Source organism: Nicrophorus vespilloides, unplaced genomic scaffold (genome assembly GCF_001412225.1).
Source record: "Nicrophorus vespilloides isolate i.1.1-1 unplaced genomic scaffold, Nicve_v1.0, whole genome shotgun sequence".
Classification (NCBI taxonomy): Eukaryota; Metazoa; Arthropoda; class Insecta; order Coleoptera; family Silphidae; genus Nicrophorus; species Nicrophorus vespilloides.
Genome location: NW_017097877.1, coordinates 18,794 through 43,848, shown reverse-complemented (window position 1 = coordinate 43,848; position 25,055 = coordinate 18,794). Strand labels below are relative to the sequence as shown.

Here is a 25,055-nt window from a genome sequence, read left to right as displayed (position 1 = left end):
TATTCATGTATTACTGTGGTTTTATCCGTTTGGCTGTAATTCGCTTTCAAATTTGAAAAAATGCTCGAAAAACAAGTGTTTTTACATTTCATTGATTTTCTCGAAAACTATAATAGATAGAATGAATCTAAAAGATGCATATCAAAGCTGAATGATTGGGGAATGTAGTAAGTATTCATGTATTACTGTGGTTTTATCCGTTTGGCTGTAATTCGCGTTCAAAATAGAAGAAATGCTCGAAAAAGCAGTGTTTTCACATTTTATTTGATAAATTGAATGAGTGAATCATTTAGCATGTATATTACTGTGGTTTATATTTATTTATGTGTTCTTCGGGTGACTAAGAATCTATTAATCATTTGAAACAGAAATATTTAGGTAAAAAAATAATTGTTATAAAATATTTCATAAATTTAGATTAAAGTAATTTTTTCACCTTAGTTAACTTAGAAACACAATGATTGTATTAGGATTACATTAAATCCGCTAAATATAAAAAAATAAAATGATAATATACAATCTAAATTTCATAGTTGAATTAATTAAAAATTCAAATATTTATTGATATTTTTTTTGTGTAAAACAAAATATATTTTCACTATTCATTGAAATTTTTTTAATGTAAATTTAGTTTCAAATTCAAGAAAAGTTATCAATATAATTTTGTAGGAAATTGTAAATTTTTGATTAAAAAAACCTGGCAATTCTAAGTAAAATTAGGAAATTTGTTTAACTAATAAAAAATCGATAATTACTTTAAGCCTCTCTGAAAGTTTTTCCACGAAGATCTGATCCAGATCGATGAATTTCTTCACGGCTTCCGATTCTTTCGAATCCTCCATGCACAGATTACTAATTTTACTGGAAACATGAAAAGAAACACACTCAACAAACATATATCTAATGTCATTAAGTCTGGGTAATAACAGACACTTACTTCTCGATTTCGTCGTACAAAACGTGCACATTGCACTCGTACTCATCTTCCGGTGTTAAAGGTAATGGTAGATTTTTGGTGGGTCTCGGTGGAACTTGCGGTGCTTCATCTGCTCTGGACTTGGATAACTTCAATCTTGGTCTTGGTACAGGTATATTTGGTTTATCCATCTTCACTCTGAACTTGAGCATCTGAACTGCTGCGTCGTTGACTCAGAAGTCGCTTTTGTTGTTATCTATATTCGTATCTATACTCATGGATAACGTTGATAACGAACGCGCACGTTTGCAAACGCATACAATGAACAAGATTTGTTTTTCCATGTTTTTTTGTACAAGTAGGAATAATACAATTGTTTACTAATTTTTCAGCGTAGTTGATTAAACTTTATTGATTTATTTATATAAACAGAAAACAAATGAGGGAAGCTCAGTCGATGTTCAGCTTTCTGAAGGATCCCTCCATTCCGAAATAGTCGGCTGAAGTTTTCGGTTTTCCTGGTCTCTTCGATTCGTCAGACTTGTACTTCGCATCCTCTTTGAACCAATTCTTGTAACTCTCCACCTTAGTCTTCCAATAATCTGCAAACGAATACTCAATGTAATCTTAACTCTAAAGTTTACTAATTTCATACATTTTGAAATATTAACAAAAATCTTCAAATATGTTACAATTTTTACATTATTGAGTCAAGATTTATAAAATATCAAAAACAAACTTCTTGTAAATAAATTCAAACTATAAAAAGATAAAAATTTCTATTGGTATTTTAAAATTATGTTTTTTTTATAAGAAAATTTAAAAAAATATATATGAAAACTTTAATGATTTGATCAATTTTGAAACATTCATGAAAGTATCTTACTTAATCCAATTATTCTACGAAACTTGTCTAAACTTTAATAATTTGATTAAATTTTGTATTATTACAAAAGAAAACAATCGTCCTGAAACTACAAATCGAAATCCTAAAATTTCTAAATTTGAATCAAGATTTATAAAACTTCCAAAACCAACTTATTGTGAATAAATTTAAACTAGAAAAACGAAAAAATTTCTATTGGTACTTTTAAATTATGTTTTTTTATAAAAAAAATTAAAAAAATATTTATCAAAATTTAATAATTTGATCAATTTTGAAACATTCATGAAAGTAAATTACTTAATCCAATTATTCTACGAAACTTGCCTAAACTTTAATAATTTGATTAGATTTTGTAGTAATACAAAAGAAAAAAATCGTCCTGAAACTACAAATCGAAATTCTAAAATTTCTAAATTTGAGTCAAAATTTATAAAACTTCCAAAACCTACTTCTTGTGAATAAATTTAAACTAGAAAAAAGAGAAAATTTCTATTGGTATTTTAAAATTATGTTTTTTTTTTATAAGAAAATTAAAAAAAATATATATCAAAACTTTAATAATTTGATCAATTTTAAAACATTCATGAAAGTATCTTACTTAATCAAATTAATCTTCAAAACTTGCCTAAAATTTAATAATTTGATTAAATTTTGTAGTAATTCAAAAGAAAAAAATCGTTCTGAAATTACAAATCAAAATCTTAAAATTTCTAAATTTGAGTCAAAATTTATAAAACTTAAACTAGAAAAACGAGAAAATTTCTATTGGTATTTTAAAATTAAGAAAATTAAAAAAAATATATATCAAAACTTTAATGATTTGATCAATTTTGAAACATTCATGAAAGTATCGTACTTAATCCAATTATTTTACAAAACTTGTCTAAACTTTAATAATTTGATTAAATTTTGTAACAATACAAAAGAAAAAAAATCGTCTTTAAACTACAAATTGATATCCTAAAATTTCTAAATTTGAGTCAACTTCCAAAATCAACATCTAGTTAATAAATTTAAACTAGAAACACTTTAATATTTCTATTGGTATCTATAAATTATTTTTTATCCAATTGATTCTGTTAAAATTTTCTATTTTTTTTTTTGATCCAATTAAAATTTCTTAATGTTTTCTTTTTCAATTCTTTCTCATATCCAGCAAAGACTAAAAATTATGATATACATATTCATTTAAGACAAAACTAGTTTTTTTTCAATAAATCAAAGTTATCTTTCCGAAGTTCTCTAAATTAATTATAGTTTAATACAGACCTGTAAGTTCCTGCAAAGTTGGACCATCGCCACCGTACTCCTTCGGCAGAATCTCTTTGGGAACGGTCTTGTACAGCTCTTCCAAGTTATCAGTTGAATGGACGACCATCTACAAACTCATTATTTACAAATAGTTAGATTGGACAATATTAATTACCCTTTTCTTCATCTTCTCGTTGAGAAACGGCTTCATCATGTTGAACATCGCGTCAAAGAAGGACGGAATGTTGATGAAATGACCGGCCTTCGGTCTAGTCGGACAAGCTTCTTGGAAAACGGTCATCGACTTCTTCACGATACTCGGAGTCATAGCGGTCATGTGAGCCATAGTCGAACCCTTCATATCCTGTATCATAATCCCTCCAGCAATGATGAAGTTATCGTCTTCGTTGATCATGATATCCTGGATCAACATGTTGGATTTCATCAAGTCAGCTATGTTAATCTCGTTGGGATCGAAGGAGCCGTTACGGAGAAGCACTATTCTCGGCGAGTCAGGGCTTTGGGTTTGCGGCAAAGGCAGATAACAACTGAAAACAAGTCAATTAGTTGACAATCTTGATGTTTTCGTAGCAAAAGAAAAATACCCGGATTTTAAGATTTTTTGGATTTCAGGAGAAAACGGATCCCTGTTGTTGTAGAACTCCGGGCAGATCGTCTTCATCGTGTAGTACATCTCCAGCTTCTCCTTGGTCCTTTCCAAGCTGAATTTGCATCCTCTCAAGAAGGACAACAACCATTGGTCATCTGCAATCAAACGCTTATGAATTTCCCATCTGATTAATATATTTTTTTTTGTATATTATTACCAGTCCTAGCGTTGATGTGCTTGGTTTGCTTGAGCCAATTCTTGATGTAGGCCAAATCCTCGGGAATCCTCGACACATCCTCGTTCAGCTCTTTGATGGCTTTCGCCTGAAGCTCCTGCGAGACGCTCCTGATGGACATGTTGCTCGACGATGGAATTAATTAGTTCTGTAACGCTAACGCTGCAGGTATCGTCGCGTCGTTCCGGAGATTAGATATCGAATCCATTTAAATCAATCTAATTTTGGGCAGATAAGGACACAGCTTTATATAATAAGGTCTCTATCTATCGAAATCGACGATCAAATAAAACGAAACACAGCAAGTTTATTTTTTAAAGAAATATAAAAATCGTTTCAATCATCAAATTTACAATAAAAGCTACAACTTTTACGTTTTAAGTTAAGCAACTTGGATGGGTGATAAATTGAACACATCAACAAAAATACGTAGTTTAAGAACGTCTTAATCAATATTCACTTGATCACAGTTTTGAACAAATAAATTAGACATAATATTTTCTTTATATTTAGTATTAAAATCCATACTTACTTCATTATTTTTTACGTTTGAATTGAAAGGTTTTCAATATATTAAACTCATAGTAGAAACAAAACAACTGTTTATTATATTTATATATAAAAAAAAAACGAAAAAATAATAGTAAAACAACACGACAGACGAAAAAAATTTGAAGAAAATAAAAATTTAGACAACTCGGTATTAATTAGCTCACTAATTCAAAATCCATAAAATTAAAGCCTTAAATCTACGAAAAAGAAAGGTTTTACTTGCTAATATTTACATAGTAATTAATCAATATTTATATAATTTAATATTGGATGGGAGGGATTCTGGGTCTAGGACTATATAGTTTATATAGTATATCACATAACATAGTAAAAAAATAATGTTGTAGCTGCACCGACAGTGTTCGTGCGCGCATCAGAAGTCCTCGAACAGCTTCAGATCCGCCTCCTCCAGATGCTTACCACTCTTCCAATCTGTTTCCGGATACTCGTCGAAGTTGCTCGTGTCTCCGTCGTACAGAACTTTCGGAATGATCGGCGCCTTCAGCTTCCTCATCGTCACCTCCTGCCAATCGATCCCTTTGAACCATCGATGCCTCTTGATGTCGTCGGCACCGCTCTGCAAAAATTTAACAATTAGCAATTAACAAATTTAATGGACGATTAAACTTACTTTCATGTTGCCCAAACGCTTAGTCCTGTCCTGTATCAGCAGCTTCTTGATCAGATCTTTGGCGACTGGATCGAGATGCTTGGGCCACTCGATCTTTCCGCTCAAGATCTTCTCGTAAATACCGAACGGATTGTCGTCGTAGAAAGGCGGATATCCGGCGAGCATCTCGTAAATCAGAATACCTGCAAAAACATTCACAAATGTAAACATGATCAAGCAATAAATAATTTGCATAGCTCGATGGACAAACGACATAAATAATTGAATATTTAAGTCAGTTTATATAATTGATTAGTTGCAGATAATAATGATAATGTCTATCTGTTTACGTCGCAAATTCGTAATTAATAAAACGTTTTCTTTTTTATTAATAATAATAAATATAATCGCTGATAAATTCATTGCATGTACACGTTACCAGGTAACATCGATGATTTATTGTTGCAGTTTGCAATCTATGAAAATAAAATAAGATACAGAGAGTCGATAAGTGTAGATTTTCAAAATAGATTAATTTTGGAACAGTTTTTAATATAAATGAAAATTGAATTAAAAACTTTTTTATATTTCTTTTAATTAACATTAAAATGAAACTTAACGTTTTAATTAGAACAAATCAATCCAATGTTGAATTTGCCGATTTTGCTAATAAATTATACTTTTTTTTTTTAATTTAATTAACTTCTGATGCAGTGATAACTTGGTTGCCTAAATATAAGGCTTCGAGGTGACGTTTAAATAATGACAGATATTCAAAAACAAATTAAAATACGTCATCGCGTGACATTTAAATGACAGATGTCATTAAGGTTATAACTTTTAAATGACAGATTAAAGTATTTTGACGTTTAAATGTCAGATATTCAATAACGTTGAGGGTAAAACACGTCAACTTTTTGATATTAATAATTTGTTTTTAGTAATTGCGAAAAGTTTCGGTACCAAAATACAATTTTTCAGAATAAAAAAAATTGATGAAAAAAATCCAATTAGGTGTAACAAAAATATATATTTTTTAAATGAAGGTTTCAATAAATGATGCATGCATGAAATGTTGTACATAAAGACGTTCTTTGAAAATCATTTTATAGGCCACACGTATATTTGTGGCATGAACAAACGTCGATGAAAAAAAAAAAAAAGATAAATAACTGAAGCAATTATAATTACAGCTGTGGCCCATTTAAGCAAAAAGGCAAACGCGAAATATCGCAGATCCAAAGTCAGCCTTTTCCCCTCTCCAATTGACGTCATTCATATACCGACGAAGCCTCCGCTTCAATTTCAAAACGTAAACAAAGACAAAACGCGTGCATCTGTCAAAACTACGAAGCCCACGTTGATTAACTCATACGAATTCAAAAAAAAAAGAAATAGATGGATCCATGCCAGGACAACTTAATTAGCGAATTGAGATAAAAAAAAAACTAATCTTGGCTCAATTTAGACTTCGTTTTAAATTATGGATTTTAATGATGAAATCTCTCACCTAAAGCCCACCAATCGACGGCTTTGTTGTGTCCTTTGCTCTGGATGATTTCTGGAGCCAAGTATTCGGGTGTTCCGCACAGAGTCCACGTTCTGTCCGTGAGTTTCTTGGCGAATCCGAAATCGGTGATCTTCAAGTGACCGTCTTTGTCGAGCAGAAGGTTTTCAGGTTTCAGGTCTCTGTAGACGATGCTTTTCGAGTGGAGATATTCCAAGGCGAGGACGATTTCGCTGCTGTAGAAGTTTCCCGTTAAGGTGCTGAATCTTCCTGCGTTCCTCAAGTACGAGAAAAGCTCACCGCCGCAGACGTATTCGAAGAGCATGTAAATGCAGGAATCGTCTCTGTTGCACCACAACCTACAACAACAAATGTTATTTATAATTAACTTAATTATATTGAAATGTCAAAAGTAATTGTAAAACGTCAAAGTAACAGAATAACCTATATTGATGTAATGTCAATGGTGACGTTTAAATAACAAAAATCAAAATTATGACATCTTTACATATGACAGATATTGAAAATAAAAGACATTGAGGTTAAAATAAATCTTGACTTGACGTTTAAATGACAGATATTCAGAACGAATGTGACGTTTTGCGTTATTCATGGCGTATTGCGAATTTCCAATTACATCAAATCGAAAACAGAGAGGAAGTAAATCAATTATATAACAAAAAACAGAAATAAAATGGTGAGAGCGTTGGAAAATTTATGATTTACGGTTTATTATCTGATTGGTGTTGTATGCCAATTTCCTCTTGACGTACGAATCGATGACCGCCGTCGCTGTTACGACACCGCAAAAAATTGAAGTCAATTGAATCGAAACGGCGTTACGCAATTGTTTTCCAATTTCGAAACAGCTGATCGAAGACAACAATAACAAATAGTTGTCCGTGTACTAATATTGAGATATTCATAAATAATTAACGATTTTGAACAGTGTTTCTAAACATTTCCATTTTTTTTTTCTAATTTTCTTTTATTTTAATTTGTTCGTGAGAAAAATTTTTACTACTCCATTTTGGAGGAAATAGAAATTTTCCTTGTGTTTCTCGCGTGCAAATGATAAACAATTGTTACAGAAAATTGTTGGAATGAGTTGCACGCAAGGAGCGGAGCGAATCACCGCCAAATCGTAATTGACGTTTATTTAAAACAATGCAAGGACATCTGTCACGTTTCCTCCATGACGTTTAGTCAAGTCACACTATTATTAATCATAATTTTCTTTCATTATCAAATCTTATTATTGGATAATTTCTTAGAATCGTATCAATTAATTGTTAATTTAGTTTAATTTATTAACGAAAAACTAGATGGCGTCACTATAAGAAATTGACATAACTGTCAAAATGACATTTAATTAATGTTCGTGATGCAACAAACTAATCGAGAATTCAGATTGTAATAAACTTAAGTTAAATTAAAAAAAAAACAAATGTTATGCAGCGAAGCGTTAAAATCGTATTCGGATTTAATTAATGATAAACATCTGCCTGTCGGTGGACGGCTGCTTCGCACACCTTTTTTAGCTCTACGTGCATAATTAGAAAATCGGGCGCAGATGTTGCGATTTCCTGCTGTGCTGCAGAAATCCAGGATTTTCGATCAAAGAATAAACACAAAAAAAAGAAAATCACATTCGTGTCATCTAAATATTGAGTTGAATCTTCGTTCTTCAGATAGACTTAGGTCACTTTCTCGTTTTTCGCCCAGGGCCAACCGACAGATTTATGCTTTCTTTTTTTAAACGAATACAAAAACCGGAAATCTATAATTTTTTAATTTAAAAAAAAAATAATAACTAATTTCTAATTAAAATTTTTAGTAGTTAAATTTAATGTCAAATTTGATACTTGTCAAACGTTTTTTCACCTGTCACTTGATTCATTTAAATAGGTTATGTTTCTTAATTAGTCATTATAATTCATTGACAAAATGACATATGTCATTCGAAATGTCATATTATCTTTTCAATTGTTTTTTTCATTAAATTGGTAACTTAGATGTGTGTTCTTTTTTCTGTTATTGATGTGGAAATAAGCAGTGACAAATATTGTTTGCTGTTGCATTGAGGACGGTTATAGAATCTGCGTTAGGAGGCAGTAGTAGTTATCTGGACTACTTTCGAGTTGATCTGCTCGAAACCACCCACGGCTATTACAAATACCGAACGGGACAGACGAGAACCTCGAGAGAACGTTTAATATTTTCAATATCCTTTATCTGTTTCTCTCGCACTGAAATAAAACTTGAATTCTCCCATAGAAGAAGAAGAAGAAGAAAAAGAAACAAGTATAAATAAATGGGAATTATCCTTGGTACTTTGGACAATAATAAATATACGCTGGGTGATAGATTGAAGGATCGAAGGTGCTTTTTCCTGCTTTACTATTATTATTATTATTATTATCATCTTCATTTTATACTTCTTTCTGTCTTTTCTTATGTTTTTTTTTGTTGTTGATTTACTGTGTGCGTTTTAGTTTTGAAACTCGGCCAAAAGGCATTCATTTCGCACGCAAACTATATGTGTAACATGCGGCCAGACAGCGCCTCTCTCGACCCACATCTACTCCACTCCACTCCACTAATACTATACTACTCTGTACACTCTCTCGCTGCTTGCTCGGTCGCTCGAATCTAATAAGATCATCACCGTCTTACGTACATGTTCACGATGAAGGGATGCCTGATCTCCAGCAGAATGTTCTTCTCGTTCTTCACGTGCTCCACCTGCTTCAATCGGATCACATCGGACAGGTTCAGCACTTTCATCGCGCCGTACTCATCCGTCGATTTGTTGCGACACAACAATACCCTTCCAAATGTTCCTGTACCTACAAACAATACAATTCAATACATTAATTACTATAATTTCATACTTTAACATATTTGTTTCATAATAATTTAAAAGAAACTTAACAATATTCATCAATTTAATAAGATTTACGCTTATTTACATGAACACATCTTTGGAATTTTATGTCAAATTTGACACTGACAGTTATTGGATTTAATAGTACCAACATCAATTACAGCTGACACAATTTATTCTTAATTTAATTACTATTTCGCAAAGTCTATGAATCAAAACATCTTTGAAATATCCTTGATAATGTAAAAAAAAAAGATACTTGTCAAAAGTCAGATTGACAACTGTCATAAATTGTTTTTAATTTAAGGAATTAAGCTATTTCTTTAATTCCATGAATTAATCCATCCTTGCTAATGTCAAATTTGATACTTCTCAAACGTCAAAATTTAGACAGCTGTCAAACGGTAATTTATCCATCTTACAGAAGTTAATAATTATAGAATCAATTTAAAAGGAATGTAAGTATTTATAAGTTAAAAGTCAGATTCACAGCTGTCATAAATTGTTGAATTAAGCTATTTTTTAAATCCATAAATTAAGCCATCCTGTCTAATGTCAAATTTGACATTTCTCAAACGTCAAAATTTTGATAGCTGCCAAACGTTTTCTTTCAAGAATGTATCAGGTAACAATTAAAACTAACGGCAATTTATCCATCTTACATAAGATAATAATTATAGAATCAATTTAAAAGGAATGTAACTATTTATAAGATAAAAGTCAGATTCACAGCTGTCATAAATTGTTGAATTAAGCTATTTTTTTAAATCCAGGAATTAAGCCATCCTTGGTAATGTTAAATTTGACACTTCTCAAACGTCAAAATTTTGACAGCTGCCTTTCAAGAATGTATCATTTAACAATTAAAACTAACGGTAATTTATCCATCTTACATAATAATTATAGAATCAATTTAAAAGGAATGTAACTATTTATAAGTTAAAAGTTTAATTATAAACATACATGAATCATTCATTTATTTAGCGGACGCGATAAACTGTAGGCGTTTTCTCCTATTCGATGCACTACAAATTACATTTATGTCTATATTACATAGATTGTTTAGGAAATGTGGGCGAAAGCAAAAAAAAAAAAAAATAATTGCAATAATATTGCCTTTCACTTGAGAAGATTTTTTTTATTCTTCAATTATTCAATAATTTTCGCAACGATTAATCAAAAAATTCAATTGTTTATAAAACAAAATGCATCTGTCAAAATCAAAAAAACGTCAGAAATGTCAGATTTTGTTTGTTTGTTTATTAATATCACTGCAAACAATACAATTCAATACATTAATTCACAAAATTACTAAATTTTCATAATTTAACACTTTTGTTTCATAAATTTAATAAGATTTACGCTTATTTACATGCATTAACACATTTTTGGAATTTTATGTCAAATTTGACACTGACAATTATTGGATTTAATAGTACCAACATCAAATTTTTCTTAATTTGATTGCTGTTTCGCAGAGTCTATGAATCAAACCATCTTTGAAATATCCTTGATAATGTAAAAAAATGATACTTGTCAAAAGTCAGATTTACAGCTGTCATACATTGATTTTCATTTAATGAATTAAGCTATTTCTTTAAATCCATCAATTAAGCCATCCTTGCTAATGTCAAATTTGACTCTTTTCAAACGTCAAAATTTAGACAGTTGTCGAACATTTTCTTTCAAAAATGTATCATTTAACAATTGAAAATAACAGTAATTTATCCATCTTACATAATATGATAATTATAGAATCAATAAACTGCAGGCGTTTTTCCTATTCGATGCACTATAAATTACATTTATATCTATATTACATAGAATGTAATTGCAATAATATTCCCTTTCACTTGAGAAGATTTTTTTTATTCTTCAATTATTTAATTATTTTCTAACAAATCATTAAAATATGACACATGTCCAAATCAAAACGTCAAAATTGTCAATTAATCAAAAAAATCAATTGTTTATAAAACAAAATACTCCTGTCAAAATCAAAAAAAAACGTCAGAAATGTCAGATTTATTGTTTGTTTGTTTATTGATATCACGTAACAGAAGAACACAATAAACAAATTGATAATATTCCATGCACGCTTAATCAGGTTATCAATAAACTGAAATTAATATGTTGGCGATAGCAGTTATAATTTGTTATTCGATATGCTCAAGTCATATAACAAATGAATAACAAAAAAAAAAACGAAATGATAATCGTCAGTGCAGTTAAAAACAAATAAATAAATAAAATTATGATATGTAAATTGTTTTTATATGGCTGAAGCCTTGAACGTGAAACTTGAAACGGAAACATAAGACGAACTAATTTTTCGCTACCGCTTTTGTTTATTTATACGAAACTTTGGTGCTTGAATTCGTTTTATTTCAGTTTGTATTCGAAATCTCTTCCAGTTTTTTTTTTGTTGGTTTCTTTTAAATTCATCCTGCTGAGTGTTGCGTTGCTTCGAATGCTGCAGCGTTTCAGTTTTATTGTCGTTCCCTGTCTGAGAGTTGAACCACCTCGTCGAATGCTGATTAAGTAACTCTTCTATAATTACACGGCTTCTTTTCGAGCCACCTGATTTTTATACTTGCTTTACGTTTTTCCTTCTTTTTTTCTTTTCATTTCGCACAGGGATCTATAAACTCTCGAGTGTTAATAACTTCGGTATGTTTCCATTAAACTCGATACAATTTGCAATTTCGCTTTGTAACGAGTTTCTTGACTCCTTTCAATTAAACAAAAAAAAAAAAGAAAAAACCTTTAAATCGACATTATTTTTAGCCTCTGTCCACAAATTTATATAATTATCATTAAATTCACTTAGTTTATTTATAATCACTTACATTTATATATTTTATAACACGTTTTTATTTGAAAAATTATAGATAAACTGAAACTAAACATATGGAAACGATCGCGGATTTTTTTTTATAACAATTTTAAAATATGAGTTTCTAAATTGAAGCATTATGTAATAGTTCGGGTATTTTTAGCGCGTAATTTCGGTTGATTTTCGGCGCTGAGAGATGCGAAAAGTCGCAATCCGGGAAGTGTCGTTTTGTGTCGGCTTGCAACACACAGCAGGACGGGCGCATTCATTATTATTTATCGTTTTTGGCAGTGGAGACAACGTCGTTTCGTTGCGATGGATGGACTACATCGTGAGCGGTTCCTTTCATCGTTCCGAAAGACCGAAATCACAATTTTCTAAAAAAAAATACTCAACATTTGAAACGTTTTTCCAATGTTATTATTCACTGACAAACGTAATTGACACGTTCATGATTTTTTAATCAAATTTGACATTTGGTAAACGTCATAATATTTGACAGCTGTCAGATAAATGTAAATATTTTTTTATGTTGGGTGAAGTAAAAAATTCTATGCCTTTTTCTCTCTGTTTCGATGATGAAATTAACATATTCGATAACTTTTGCCCATTTTGAAGGCAATTTCATAATTTTGCGATTGAAGAAATAAGACACTGATGAAATCCTTTCATATTTACGTAATAGACACGTTCATGAATTTTTAATCAAATTTGACATTTGGTAAACGTCATAATATCTGACAGCTGTCAGATAAATGTAAATATTTTTATATGTGTTAATTAACAAAGTCAGAATTTTCAGATTTAGATCAAATGTTGTCCATTTTGAAGGCAATTTCATAATTTTGCGATTGAAGAAATAAGACACCGATGAAATCCTTTCATATTTACGTAATTGACACGTTCATGAATTTTTAATCAAATTTGACATTTGGTAAACGTCATAATATTTGACAGCTGTCAGATAAATGTAAATATTTTTATATGTGTTAATTAACAAAGTTAGAATTTTCAAATTTAGATCAAATATTCGACATTTTCTTCCACAACTTTTGTCCATTTTGAAGGCAATTTCATAATTTTGAGATTGAAGAAATAAGACACCGATGAAATCCTTTCATATTTACGTAATTGACACATTCATGAATTTTTAATCAAATTTGACATTTGGTAAACGTCATAATATTTGACAGCTGTCAGATAAATGTAAATATTTTTATATGTTGGGTGAAGTAAAAAGTTCTAAGCCTTTTTCTCTTTGTTTCGACGATGAAATTAACAAATTCGATAACTTTTGCCCATTTTGAAGTCAATTTCATAATTTTGCGATTGAAGAAATAAGACAACGATGAAATCCTTTCATATTTACGTAATTCACACATTCATGAATTCTTAATCAAATTTGACATTTGGTAAACGTCATAATAATTGACTGCTGTCAAATAAATGTAAATATTTTTATATGTGTTAATTAACAACGTTAGAATTTTTGGATTTAAATCAAATATTCGACATTTTCTTCCACAACTTTTGTACATTTTGAAGGCAATTTCATAATTTTGCGATTGAAGAAATAAGACACCGATTAAATCCTTTCATATTTACGTAATTGACACATTCATGAATTCTTAATGAAAATTTGACATTTGGTAAACGTCATAATATTTGACAGCTGTCAAATAAATGTAATTTTTTTTATATGTGTTAATTAACAAAGTTAGAATTTTCAGTTGAGATCAAATATTCGACATTTTCTTCCACAACTTTTGTGCATTTTGAAGGCAATTTCATAATTTTGTGATTGAAGAAATAAGACACCTATGAAATCCTTTCGTATTTCTTCTGTTCAGATACTCAAATCTTGACAGCTGTCAATTTTTTTTACTTAAATTAAAATAATTAGCGACAATTAAATCTTTAAATAAATGAAAGAATGAAGATTGAAACCTAATTTTTGTGTGTATTCAAGCTGTGCATCATCCGTATGTCAAAACATTTCTCTCTTTCTCTCTGTGCTGTGTGATTAAGGACCGACCGAATATTTATACCTGTATTATTTATATACGCCGTTTAGATTTAATGGCGATAATAAATCTCGCGCTAAATAGAGGCCATTAAAGAGCAGATGATGACGAGATGAAGAAGAAAGAGGAAAGAAACCGGCGGCGGCCGCAGCAATCTCTTCTTCGTCCGTCGGTCGATGGAATTCGCAGGCAGTTCTCGCATCGGGAAAGTTCACACTTGATTTTTCCTGTTCCAATATACAAACAAAACAAAACGAATGCACGACGCATGGCCCACTTCGATGTACTTCGAAGTAAATAAAACATTTGCCACGTGGAAACATGAGAAAGATGTTGCAACGAAATTTCATTCATTCAAACAATTGAAACTCGCTGTAAACAAGCGAAGAAAGACAAAAAGAAAACATTGACATAATTAAAATAATTGAAAAGTTTTGTAAAACAATCGAATAAAAGGACAAGTTATGTTTTTAATGCAGCAGTAATAAAATTCATTGAAATAACTGAAACTTATTATAAACAATTGATGAAAAGAAAAACATAAGAAAGTAATAGAAATTTCATTCAAACAATTGAAAAATAATGTAAATAATTGAAGAAATTATTAAAAAATGAACATTAAATAATTACTTATTAATAATTAAATTTTATTGTAACAATTATTTAATATACATTATTAAACAAATGACGAAGGAAATCGTCACGAAAACAATTGATGAATTAAAGCAATTGAAGACTAAACAAAGAGATTACTAGAATATGGAAGAGTGATAAAAAAGTATTGTTAAAACAAAAGGATTAATTGAAATTGAATTTGTAAACAATTGAAGAAATAACTAGAAAATTAAAATAATTGAAGCATACTTAAACAATTGAAACGAATATTAAACAATTATAGAAAACAAACAAAAAATCTAGACTAGAAAAACTTGATAAACCATTAAAATAATTGGAAAACAATTGTTCATCATGCGAACAATTATATGGCAAATAAACAAGAGCGCTCAGTTATATATTTAAAAAAACAAAAATTAAAAAAAACACAAGAAAGTAGGGGAAGTTTTATTCAAACAATTGAAAAATAATGTAAATAATTGAAGAAAACGATTTGAAGAAATTATTAACAAAATGAACGTTAAATTATTACTTATTTGTTGAAACAATTGTTTAATATACATAATTAAACAAATGACGAAGGAAATCGTCACAAAAACAATTGATAAATTAAAGCAATTAAAGAACAAACAAAGAGATTACTAGAATATGGAAAAGTGATAAAAAAGTATTGAAAAAACAAAAGGATTAATTGAAATTGAATTTGTAAACAATTGAAGAAATAACTCGAAAATTAAAATAATTGAAGCATACTTAAACAATTGAAACAGATATTAAACAATGATAGAAAACAGAAACAAAATTATACTAGAAAACCATCTTAAATCATTAAAATAATTGGAAAACAATTGTTAATCATGCCAACAATTATGGTAAAAAAAAACAAGAGTGCGCAATTATTTATTGAAAAAACAAAAATTTACAAAAAAAAAAACAAGAAAATTGATGTAATTATAAGAAAACGATTGCAATAAGTAACAAATACAATTTTAGTTACAAAACGCGGATGTTAATAAAGTATTGTGTAAGATGAGTTTTTTTTTGCATCCATGCAGTGTGGGTTTATAGATTTGAGTCATTTAACGGATATTATAACAAATTTAATGAATGATTTCTGGATGTAGGAAGAGCAAGCGGCAGAAACAGTGATTCAATTGTTACCAAAATAAATGAAGGACGACCTCCGGTCCACGCAGCGACAGATAAATCAAAAATCTTTCGAGAGCGATTCATTATTTATTTATTATTATTATTATTTCGAATGTGTCTATTTTTATACATATTTATTTACAAAAAAAAAACAACACGAATCGAGTGGAAAAATATGAATAAAATCAAATAGAAATATGTGTTAAAAGTGTGTTAAATGTCAAACTTTTGACAGCTGTCAAAAAAAAAAATTGAGCCAACTACATAATTTAACATTTATATTGGGAAAATATGAATAACGTCTAATACATATGTATTAAAAGTGTGTTAAATGTCAAAATATTGACAGCTGTCAAAAAAATATTGAAGTAATTACATAATTTAACATTTATATTGATTAAAATACTAAGAAATCTTTAAACTAAATTTATAAGATTAAGATAAATAAGACGCTTCTGGACAAAATTAAACAAATACCTAACGTAAAATGAATAACGATTATAGAAATCCCTTTTTTTTATTCAGTTCTCGGTTTCAAAGGTCTCATTGATCAAACGCTCCGATGAACAGTGAAATCAATTCCTTCCATACTTCATTTACTCCTCCCGATTATTACTAATTGCTTGACGAAAACTTTAATATCCTCAATTCTCAATTCATTTTCAGTAAACAAATTATGTAATTATTTGTACAAAATTGTACAATATTTCATTCGCACTTCGTAATTATTGAAATTATACAAATAATTATATACATTATTTTTTTATTATTATTTGAATTCGATTTTACATGATTTATTTCGCTGTTTACGACGTGATAACAAGATAATGTTATATTTAAACGTTAATTTGTTTTCACGTCAAAAACTCATAATAAACGCCTTTGATCAGTTAATTAACTTTGAAGCGTTTCTACCATAAACTACACGTAAACAAATTATGCACGGTTCAATAATACTGAAGGTTACTGATTGTTTTTTTTTTTAGTTACAAACTTATGAACAAAAATAAAATTAGAAAAAAAAAGTTAGTTAATTGAAGGAAAAAAAAAATGCTTAGATTTATTGAAAACAATTGATTATAGAATATACAAAAACAGTGTCAGAAAGAAGAAATTGCCATGAAAATTTCTAAAAAATAAATTAAAAATGACTAGGAGACAGTTGTCATGGATTCAATAAAAAAACAATCAAATCTTCTAGAAACAAAATATCTAGTGAAAAATGTGCGTGTTGATTTTAGAAATGTAATAAAAATTTCGATTCGAACATCTTTTCTATAGTGATGCACGCGAAATTACGCTACTTTACGTAGTCATCTTGTTTTGACTAACGTCACATTAAATTTAATCTTTTCTGGCGTTCGGCCTGATCGTGCGATATGCATCAACGTCCACTGGACACAAATAGTTTACGATTCTAGAAAAGAGGTTTCACTCTCTCTCCAAGCACTAATATTCTCTTCCTTCCTTTTCGACCAAAGAAAGACGTGCGTCCGAAACATATTTAATTTGCCAAGAAAAAAAAATCTAAAAGTTACCAATTGTAGTAATTGTAATGATTAGTACAAGAATGTAGTCATGACTACTATTTTTGATGAGGTGAGTAGGCTGTGTATATAAACAATTGAATGTGCTTACATAATTGGTGCACGAAACGAACGATGCTCATTGATTCATGGCTAGGTTCGACCTCGAAAAATTCAGATGGAAAAGAAACAAACGAAGAGAAGAAAAATGAGCGCACAGCCTAGTTGCACTGCACTCGTTCAAGGCCGTCCGAAACTGATTATTTCCTCCCGTTTCTCACGAGGTGGAGGGATTATAAAATTAGATTCTGACTCTTTTGTGTTTATAATGAATCTAAAATCGATTACGCTCGGAGATTCCGCAACGCCGGGTAATTGCGGTCGTGAAGGCCGCTGCGTCCAATCATAACCTCCAATCAATAATATTTTAACTGTAATTTATTATGAGCTTACACTTCATTAACGCTTAACAAATTTTACTTTTTAAGGTTATATTAGATTAGTTTTTGTTTAGGTTAGGTTAGTATAGGTTATATTACGTTAAATTATGATGGATGAGGTTATGTTAAGTTGGATTTGCTGAAAAAGTACAATAAATTCTGTAAAACTGAAAAATAAATTATTTGCACATTAATTGCCCTTCCCGATGTCATCTATATATTAGATGTAGCAAGGTGAATGCTAAGTGTGCCTTGCATCATATTTTCCATCGCGTGTGTGTCGTTTTGGCAACGGCTAGACTAGATTAATTATGCTTTTTTTTTTCTTAAGAAAATGGGAAAAAGTCTGAGGATCGAAGGTGTATTTTGGACGTCGTCTCCTGCGTAAATAATCGATGTCGAAAGAAGGTGCGAGAATAAATCAGGTTTTGGCGGCGTTTCTATTCTTTCTTTCTTGTAATTAGATGTCTATTAGGGAGCGTGCACACACACACGCGTTTTTATTTACGGCTGCAACTTATTTTTAGCGCGCCAATTTCAAAATCCAGCCCGAATTTATCGATGTACACACATCCGTAGAATCTATACCTTGCAATCTTACTCATTTTTTGATTATTTATGATTTTACATAACTTATCCATTTTCACACTAAATCTTAATACTAAATTGTATCATCTATCCAAGTAACATCATTGTTTAACTTTTGTTTCAACGATTGTTTTCATTACAACTTTTGTTTAAACAAAAAGCAACAAATTTATACAAACAAATTAAATTAGACTTAAGTTTAAAAAAAATGACATAAAATATGATTTATACTTTTTCTTCTACAATTTGTCTTGTTTCTCGACAGCAAAACTAAACATCTCATTTGGTTTGCGAAGATCCAAATAAATATGTGTCACTTAAGAAGACGACGGAAAGGAAACTTTAGCTTCCTGGAGGCAATTACAACTTTCCACCGCGATTTTCTCTGTCCACTTGGTCACCGTGCCAGCTAAATAATCTCTATCTGTCTATAAATAAATACATTTTATTTATATATTTGTTTCATTCCTGTTGTTCCTTGGATTTTCTCTGTTTATTTTGCCTTCACCAAATTTAGAATGCGACGCCTCGATGTTATGACTTAAATGAAAAAAAGTTTACTTTGGATTCGAAGTGAATAAAACTAAGAGAAAAGACGTTAATTCAATTGAAATTTACAAAAGAATCATTGTTTCTGTTAAAAATTGTATTGTTTGGATTTTGGTTTCAAGCTGATTTGATCAATTTGTTCGGTAACCTTAAATAATTTGTCCACTAACCTAAAATTGGTTGTCACTTAACCTAACCTAAAATATTTTTTGTTACAATGCCTCAATGTTATGACTTAAATAAAAAGTTTAATTGTTTCGAAATGAATAAAACTAAGAGAAACGACGTTAATTCAATTGAAATTTACCATAAAATCATTGTTTCTGTCAGAAATAGTGTTGTTTGGCTTTTGTTTTCAAACTGATTTGATCAATTTGCCCGGTAACCTTAAATAATTTGTCCACTAACCTAAAATTAATTGTGTAATGACTTAAATAAAAAGTTTAATTGTTTCGAAATGCATAGAACTAAGAGAAAAGACGTTAATTCAATTGAAATTTACAATAAAATCATTGTTTCTGTCAAAATTTGTGTTGTTCGACTTTTGTTTTCAAGCTGATTTGATCAAATTGTCCGGCAACCTTAAATAATTTGTCCATTAACCTAAAATTTTAGATTGTGTTATGACTTAAATAAACAGTTTAATTGATTCGAAATGAATAAAACTAAGGGAAAAGACGTTAATTCAATTGAAATTTACCATAAAATCATTGTTTCTGTTAAAAATTGTGTTGTTCGACTTTTGTTTTCAAGCTAATTTGATCTATTAGTCCGGTAACCTTAAATAATTTGTACATTAACCTAAAATTAATTGTGTTATGACTTAAATAAAAAGTTTAATTGGATTCGAAGTGAATGAAACTAAGAGAAAAAACGTTAATTCAATTGAAATTTACCATAAAATCATTGTTTCTGTCAAAAATTGTGTTGTTCGACTTTTGTTTTCAAGCTGATTTGATCGATTTGTCCGGTAACCTTAAATAATTTGTCCACTAACCTAAAATTAATTGTGTAATGACTTAAATAAAAAGTTTAATTGTTTCTAAATGAATAAAACTAAGAGAAAAGACGTTAATTCAATTGAAATTTACAATGGAATCATTGTTTCTGTCAATTCTGTCAAAATTTGTGTTGTTCGGCTTTTGTTTTCAAGCTGATTTGATCAATTTGTCCGGTAACCTTAAATAATTTGTCCATTAACCTAAAATTAATTGTGTTATGACTTAAATAAAAAGTTTAATTGATTTGAAATTAATAAAACTAAGAGAAAAGACGTCAATTCAATCAAATCATTATTTCTGTCAAAAATTGTATTGTTCGGCTTTTGTTTTCAAGCTGATTTGATCGATTTGCCCGGTAACCTTAAATAATTTGTCCATTAACCTAAAAATAACTGTCACTTAACCTAACCTAAAATATTTTTTGATATTTTATTAAATCAAAACTAAATTAAGAAATATTATAAAATTACTCATTTTTTCAAAATGAAAAAAAAAATGAAAATGTTTTAATAAAGTTTTGATTAGATATGGACAAGATTGCGGGATTAACGGATCAATTAACCTTTTGTAGCTGTAGCCTGAGGATGCGTTTGACCTCGAAGCGCGGATCTTTATGTATGTGTCTGTATATTTTTTTTTTGGGAACACGCCAGGCTTTCTTTGCATCTCTTCTCTCTACTCGTTAAGAGAAAGTTTTCTTTATTTCCTTTCGGAGAGCATCCTTAGCCTTGCGACGCTCGTGTGAAGATCGGAGCGAAAGAATGATCACGGCCAACTTGGCACATCGTAATTACTCGTTCTTCGCATTTAATTTCGGTACAATTGCAAACTAATTCCACTAATTTGCTGTGACTTATAATTGCAGTGAAAGCAAATTATGTGAATCTTTACAATTTTTAAATTATTGAAGGACCTTAAATTTCTTAAATTTCTTAAGATACATTTTTAAAATTTTGTTAATATAATTGAAAAATTTCTAATAAAATTACAAATAATTGAACAACTTTTAATTGAATTGAAACATGTGAATCTTTACATTTTTTTACAGTTTTTAAATTATTGAAAGACCTTAAATTTGTTAAATTTCTTAAGATACATTTTTAAAATTTCCAAAAAATTCATTCTTAATTTTCAAAATTTTGTAAATATAATTGAAAAATGTCTAATTTTGAATTCAATTCAAACATTCAATATAAACAAACACAAAGCTTTAATTATTTTTTAAAATTTTCTAAAAATAAATGGAAAATTCTCAAAACTTGCAACGTTTTCATTAAAAAGAATGAGTATAAATTTTGTTCATCATGATTTTCTAAAAAAAACTCTATTATTTCTTTGTGCGTCAAAGCAAAACGATTAATCAATTACTCACATGCACTCAAATTACCGAAGTAATTACGAAATTGTGACTTTTATTTTTTCTTCACTTTCAACTCAATCTTTAATTACAAATGTATAATCATTAAGAGACGATTATTAGAAATTATTATGCGAGAATCTTGGACACTTTCCATTCCAAACGATTAGTTTATTGATTTTTTCGCGTCGATAAAGAAGAAATTGAAAACTGAATTTCTAAATCGCGTGCAGATTCACAGAGAAATTGTGCTCTCGACTTAAACACAGCAGAGATGCACTCAAAAATGTTAAACAAACAAATCTTATTTTTCCACTCAGCGCCAGAAAGTTTTCTGACCCAATAAAAAAAAAATCTGTACAAAAAATTGAAATTTTCAAATGGAAATCAAATAAGAATTCTCATTGACATTTCCGAGTATTTCGTATTTTTATTTCTTGCAGAAGACATGTGGAACCACTTATAAATATTTACCAGAGGATTTCACGCATTTGATGCACGCATTTTTACGTAAATATCGAATAATTATGAGGAATTAAGTCATGTTACAAAGCAGACGCTCTTTATTTTTCTTAGTATACAAAAAAAAACATGTTTTGATTTAATTTACACGAATTTCTTGCAAATTGAAGTCGAATTCTTAAAGAATTTCTACATTATAATCAAGTAGTCTTTTTTTGGTAAATCTTTACGCAATTTGTAATAAAAATAAAGTAATTATTGCCATAATTCTTATGAATCATTTCTATCTTAGAACGTAATAGAAATACTAGTTTTTTTTTATGAAAACTAATGAAGCAAAAGTAAGAGAAGGAAATACAAAAAAAAAATTGTAAAAAGAGATTTGTCGTTACGGTAGATTGCGGCCGTTTAAAGTCTAATTACACGAATCGTTTGGATAGGAGATAAAACGTAATTTATTTTAATGAATCCTATGTTTACATGCGTAATTAATGTTAATTGCATCGCAGATAAATATAGAACCGAAACGTGCATTTTCTATGTAATAATGTGCATTTCCAAAATGCTTGTAATTTCCAAAGTAGATAAATAAAATTTAAAAAAAAAACAACGGTGGAATTTTAATTGAGTTGTACAAAAGTACAACTGTTTGCATCCAGTTATACAATCAGAAGGTGTTTGAAATGTTTCAGTTGGATACAGTTTAAGTTTGTAATTATTTCTTTCCTGCTGTTATTTGTAACGGTAAAATTGTTGCGAAATTATTATATTTTTGCATTTACATTTTAGTGAAACTCTAGAAAACCAGTAAAGCTATTTTGAATTAAAAATATGAGTATTAAAGTTGAATTATTAAGGATTTTAGAATATATAATAAAATAATTGTACGATTTTTACTTTTCTAGTAAAAGCTTTCAAACTTGCTGTGCAAAAAAAATGCAATTCTTTCACGTTTCATTGAATATCACGAAAACCATTAAATACATTTAAGAAAGTAAATATATATATCAAAACTGAATATTTAAGGAATCTAGAAGGTATAATTAAACAATTACACGATTTGTATTTTTCTTGTAATTGGATTTCAAACTGAAGTAAAGTAATTTTGAAATTAACACTCCAAAAAGAGCAGTTTATTTATATTTTATTTTCTATAATAGATAGAATGGATCCAAAAGATGCATATGAAAGCTGAATGTTTGGGGAATGTAGCGAGTATTCATACATTACTGTGGTTTCATCTGTTAGGTTGTAATTCGCATTCTAATTTGAATAAATGAAACATGTAACATCTTTCCCTTTTATCAAATAACTCGACAACTAGTAAACATATCTAAGATAATAAATGTTTATATGAAAGCTGAATATTTAAGGAATCTATAATGTATAATTTAACTATAGTACGATTTACAGTTTTCTAGTAATTGGCTTTCAAACTTGAATTAATATAGAGTTTTTTGTTCGAAAATGCAACACCTTTACGTTTTATTAAATATTTCAATAATTAATAATCTTATATAAAATACGAAACATACATATTGAAGCTAAATAGTTGAAGAATACAATAACTTTATGGACTTTATTATACGATTCTTAATTTTCAAATAAATTACTACCAAATTAAGATAATTGTAATACTCAAAAATGGAGTAAAAACAATTAAAATTGTATTATTTTTCGTTTGTTAGCACGCTCTAATTACAGGAATAAACTAAGTTTGTTATTTTCTTATAACGTAACAAAAATTAATTCATAAATTCAGAAGAAAAAAAGCATACGTAGAAAATCAAAACCAGATTTTTTACAAACTTCTAAATAAACATATTTATTTTATGTCTAAGTATATAAAGATGTTTCTTTTTGCTTCCAATTTATATAAATACACTTTACATCTTTTTACATATAACAATTTTTCCGAACTTTTGCCAAAGCCGATCGACAGAGATTACAACTTTTGGCAAGATTTTCCATCTGCTTTTTTTTTGTACGATTCTTTCCTTACATTCTATTCCTCAACTTGGATTATAAATGTTATATTTAGATATTTGCATGTATATAATATACACACAAGTATACATAAGTTGTTTTATTTTACGTTACGCTTTGCGAAAGCTTTATTTATAAACATTTCAGCCGCAAAGTGACGGATTGTTTCCATTAGTTTCTTCTCTTCTCTCCTTTTCTCTTACACTATTTTCGATTTCGGGGGCGTCAAGCCGTCTGCGATCGGCAACCGTCTTTTACTTTAAATCTTACTTTTTTTTTTATTAATAAATTTTTTTTTCGAGGTCGCGTTTATCTTGCGTCAAAGCCAAGAACATTTCTCGAGCATCCACCACATTATTAATGCTTACACGAATCGTTCCTTACGTAAATCTTTAAAATAAAAAAGATAAAAAGTGCTTATAAATATTGTGTTTTCTTTTTTTTTTTTTTTTTATTTAATGGATCCACGGCCTTCTTGGCAGATCCTCTCGGTTTTAATTTTGATGTAAAGCGACCTTCTTTCTCTTCGCACCGATGTGTAACATGCGAGAGATCCATCATTTTCTCTTCGAAATAAAATTGTTAAATTGTAAAACAGAATAAAAAAAAAATGAGAGAATTGAGGTTTAAAAGGAATACGAACTTGTTCCACTAATCGAAACTCGTCCTTCTCAATTCCAATTAAGAATGAACGTCTTTATATATAACCAAATATGTTCATAATTGATTGAAATATTTATACATGTAAATAAGTAGATTAAAGATGAGTAATTAATACATGTAGAAAGTGCATTCAATGTAATATGCTTCATTTTCTAGTAAATCGATTACAAATTTGAACATGTAAAAAATAAACAATCCTTAACATTTCAACAAATTACATATATTACTGTGCTTTAATCCGTTTGACAGTAATTCGCGTTCAAAATTGAAAAATGCTTGAAAAAGCAGTGTTTTCACATTTCATTGATTTTCTCCAAAACTATAATACAAAGAATGAATCCAATATATGCATATGAAAGCTGAATGTTTGGGGAAACTAGCATGTATCGATATATTACTGTGGTT

At 29.2% G+C, this 25,055-nt stretch overlaps 2 protein-coding genes across 3 annotated transcripts; both read right to left on the bottom strand.

The window, feature by feature from the left end:
- Positions 1 to 1,300: 1,300 nt before the first annotated feature.
- Positions 1,301 to 4,051, bottom strand: LOC108561301 (alpha-tocopherol transfer protein-like). Its single transcript, XM_017919171.1, has 5 exons — positions 3,881 to 4,051; positions 3,659 to 3,818; positions 3,229 to 3,601; positions 3,072 to 3,180; positions 1,301 to 1,518 (listed from the first exon to the last, which is right to left on the bottom strand). Exons 1-5 carry the CDS (start codon positions 4,017 to 4,019, stop codon positions 1,367 to 1,369), a joined length of 933 nt encoding a protein of 310 aa, XP_017774660.1. The 5' UTR covers positions 4,020 to 4,051; the 3' UTR covers positions 1,301 to 1,366.
- Positions 4,052 to 4,818: 767 nt separating this feature from the next.
- On the bottom strand, positions 4,819 to 17,762 carry LOC108561304 (protein kinase DC2). Of its 2 annotated transcripts, none has more exons than XM_017919174.1 (5): positions 17,717 to 17,762; positions 9,248 to 9,416; positions 6,571 to 6,926; positions 5,082 to 5,263; positions 4,819 to 5,027 (listed from the first exon to the last, which is right to left on the bottom strand). In XM_017919174.1, the coding sequence occupies exons 1-5, from the start codon at positions 17,745 to 17,747 to the stop codon at positions 4,824 to 4,826; spliced, it is 942 nt and encodes a 313-aa protein (XP_017774663.1). In that variant the 5' UTR covers positions 17,748 to 17,762; the 3' UTR covers positions 4,819 to 4,823. The 2 variants fall into 2 exon arrangements, with proteins under 2 accessions (XP_017774663.1, XP_017774662.1); XM_017919173.1 differs by lacking the exon at positions 17,717 to 17,762 and adding an exon at positions 12,304 to 12,367.
- Positions 17,763 to 25,055: the final 7,293 nt, after the last annotated feature.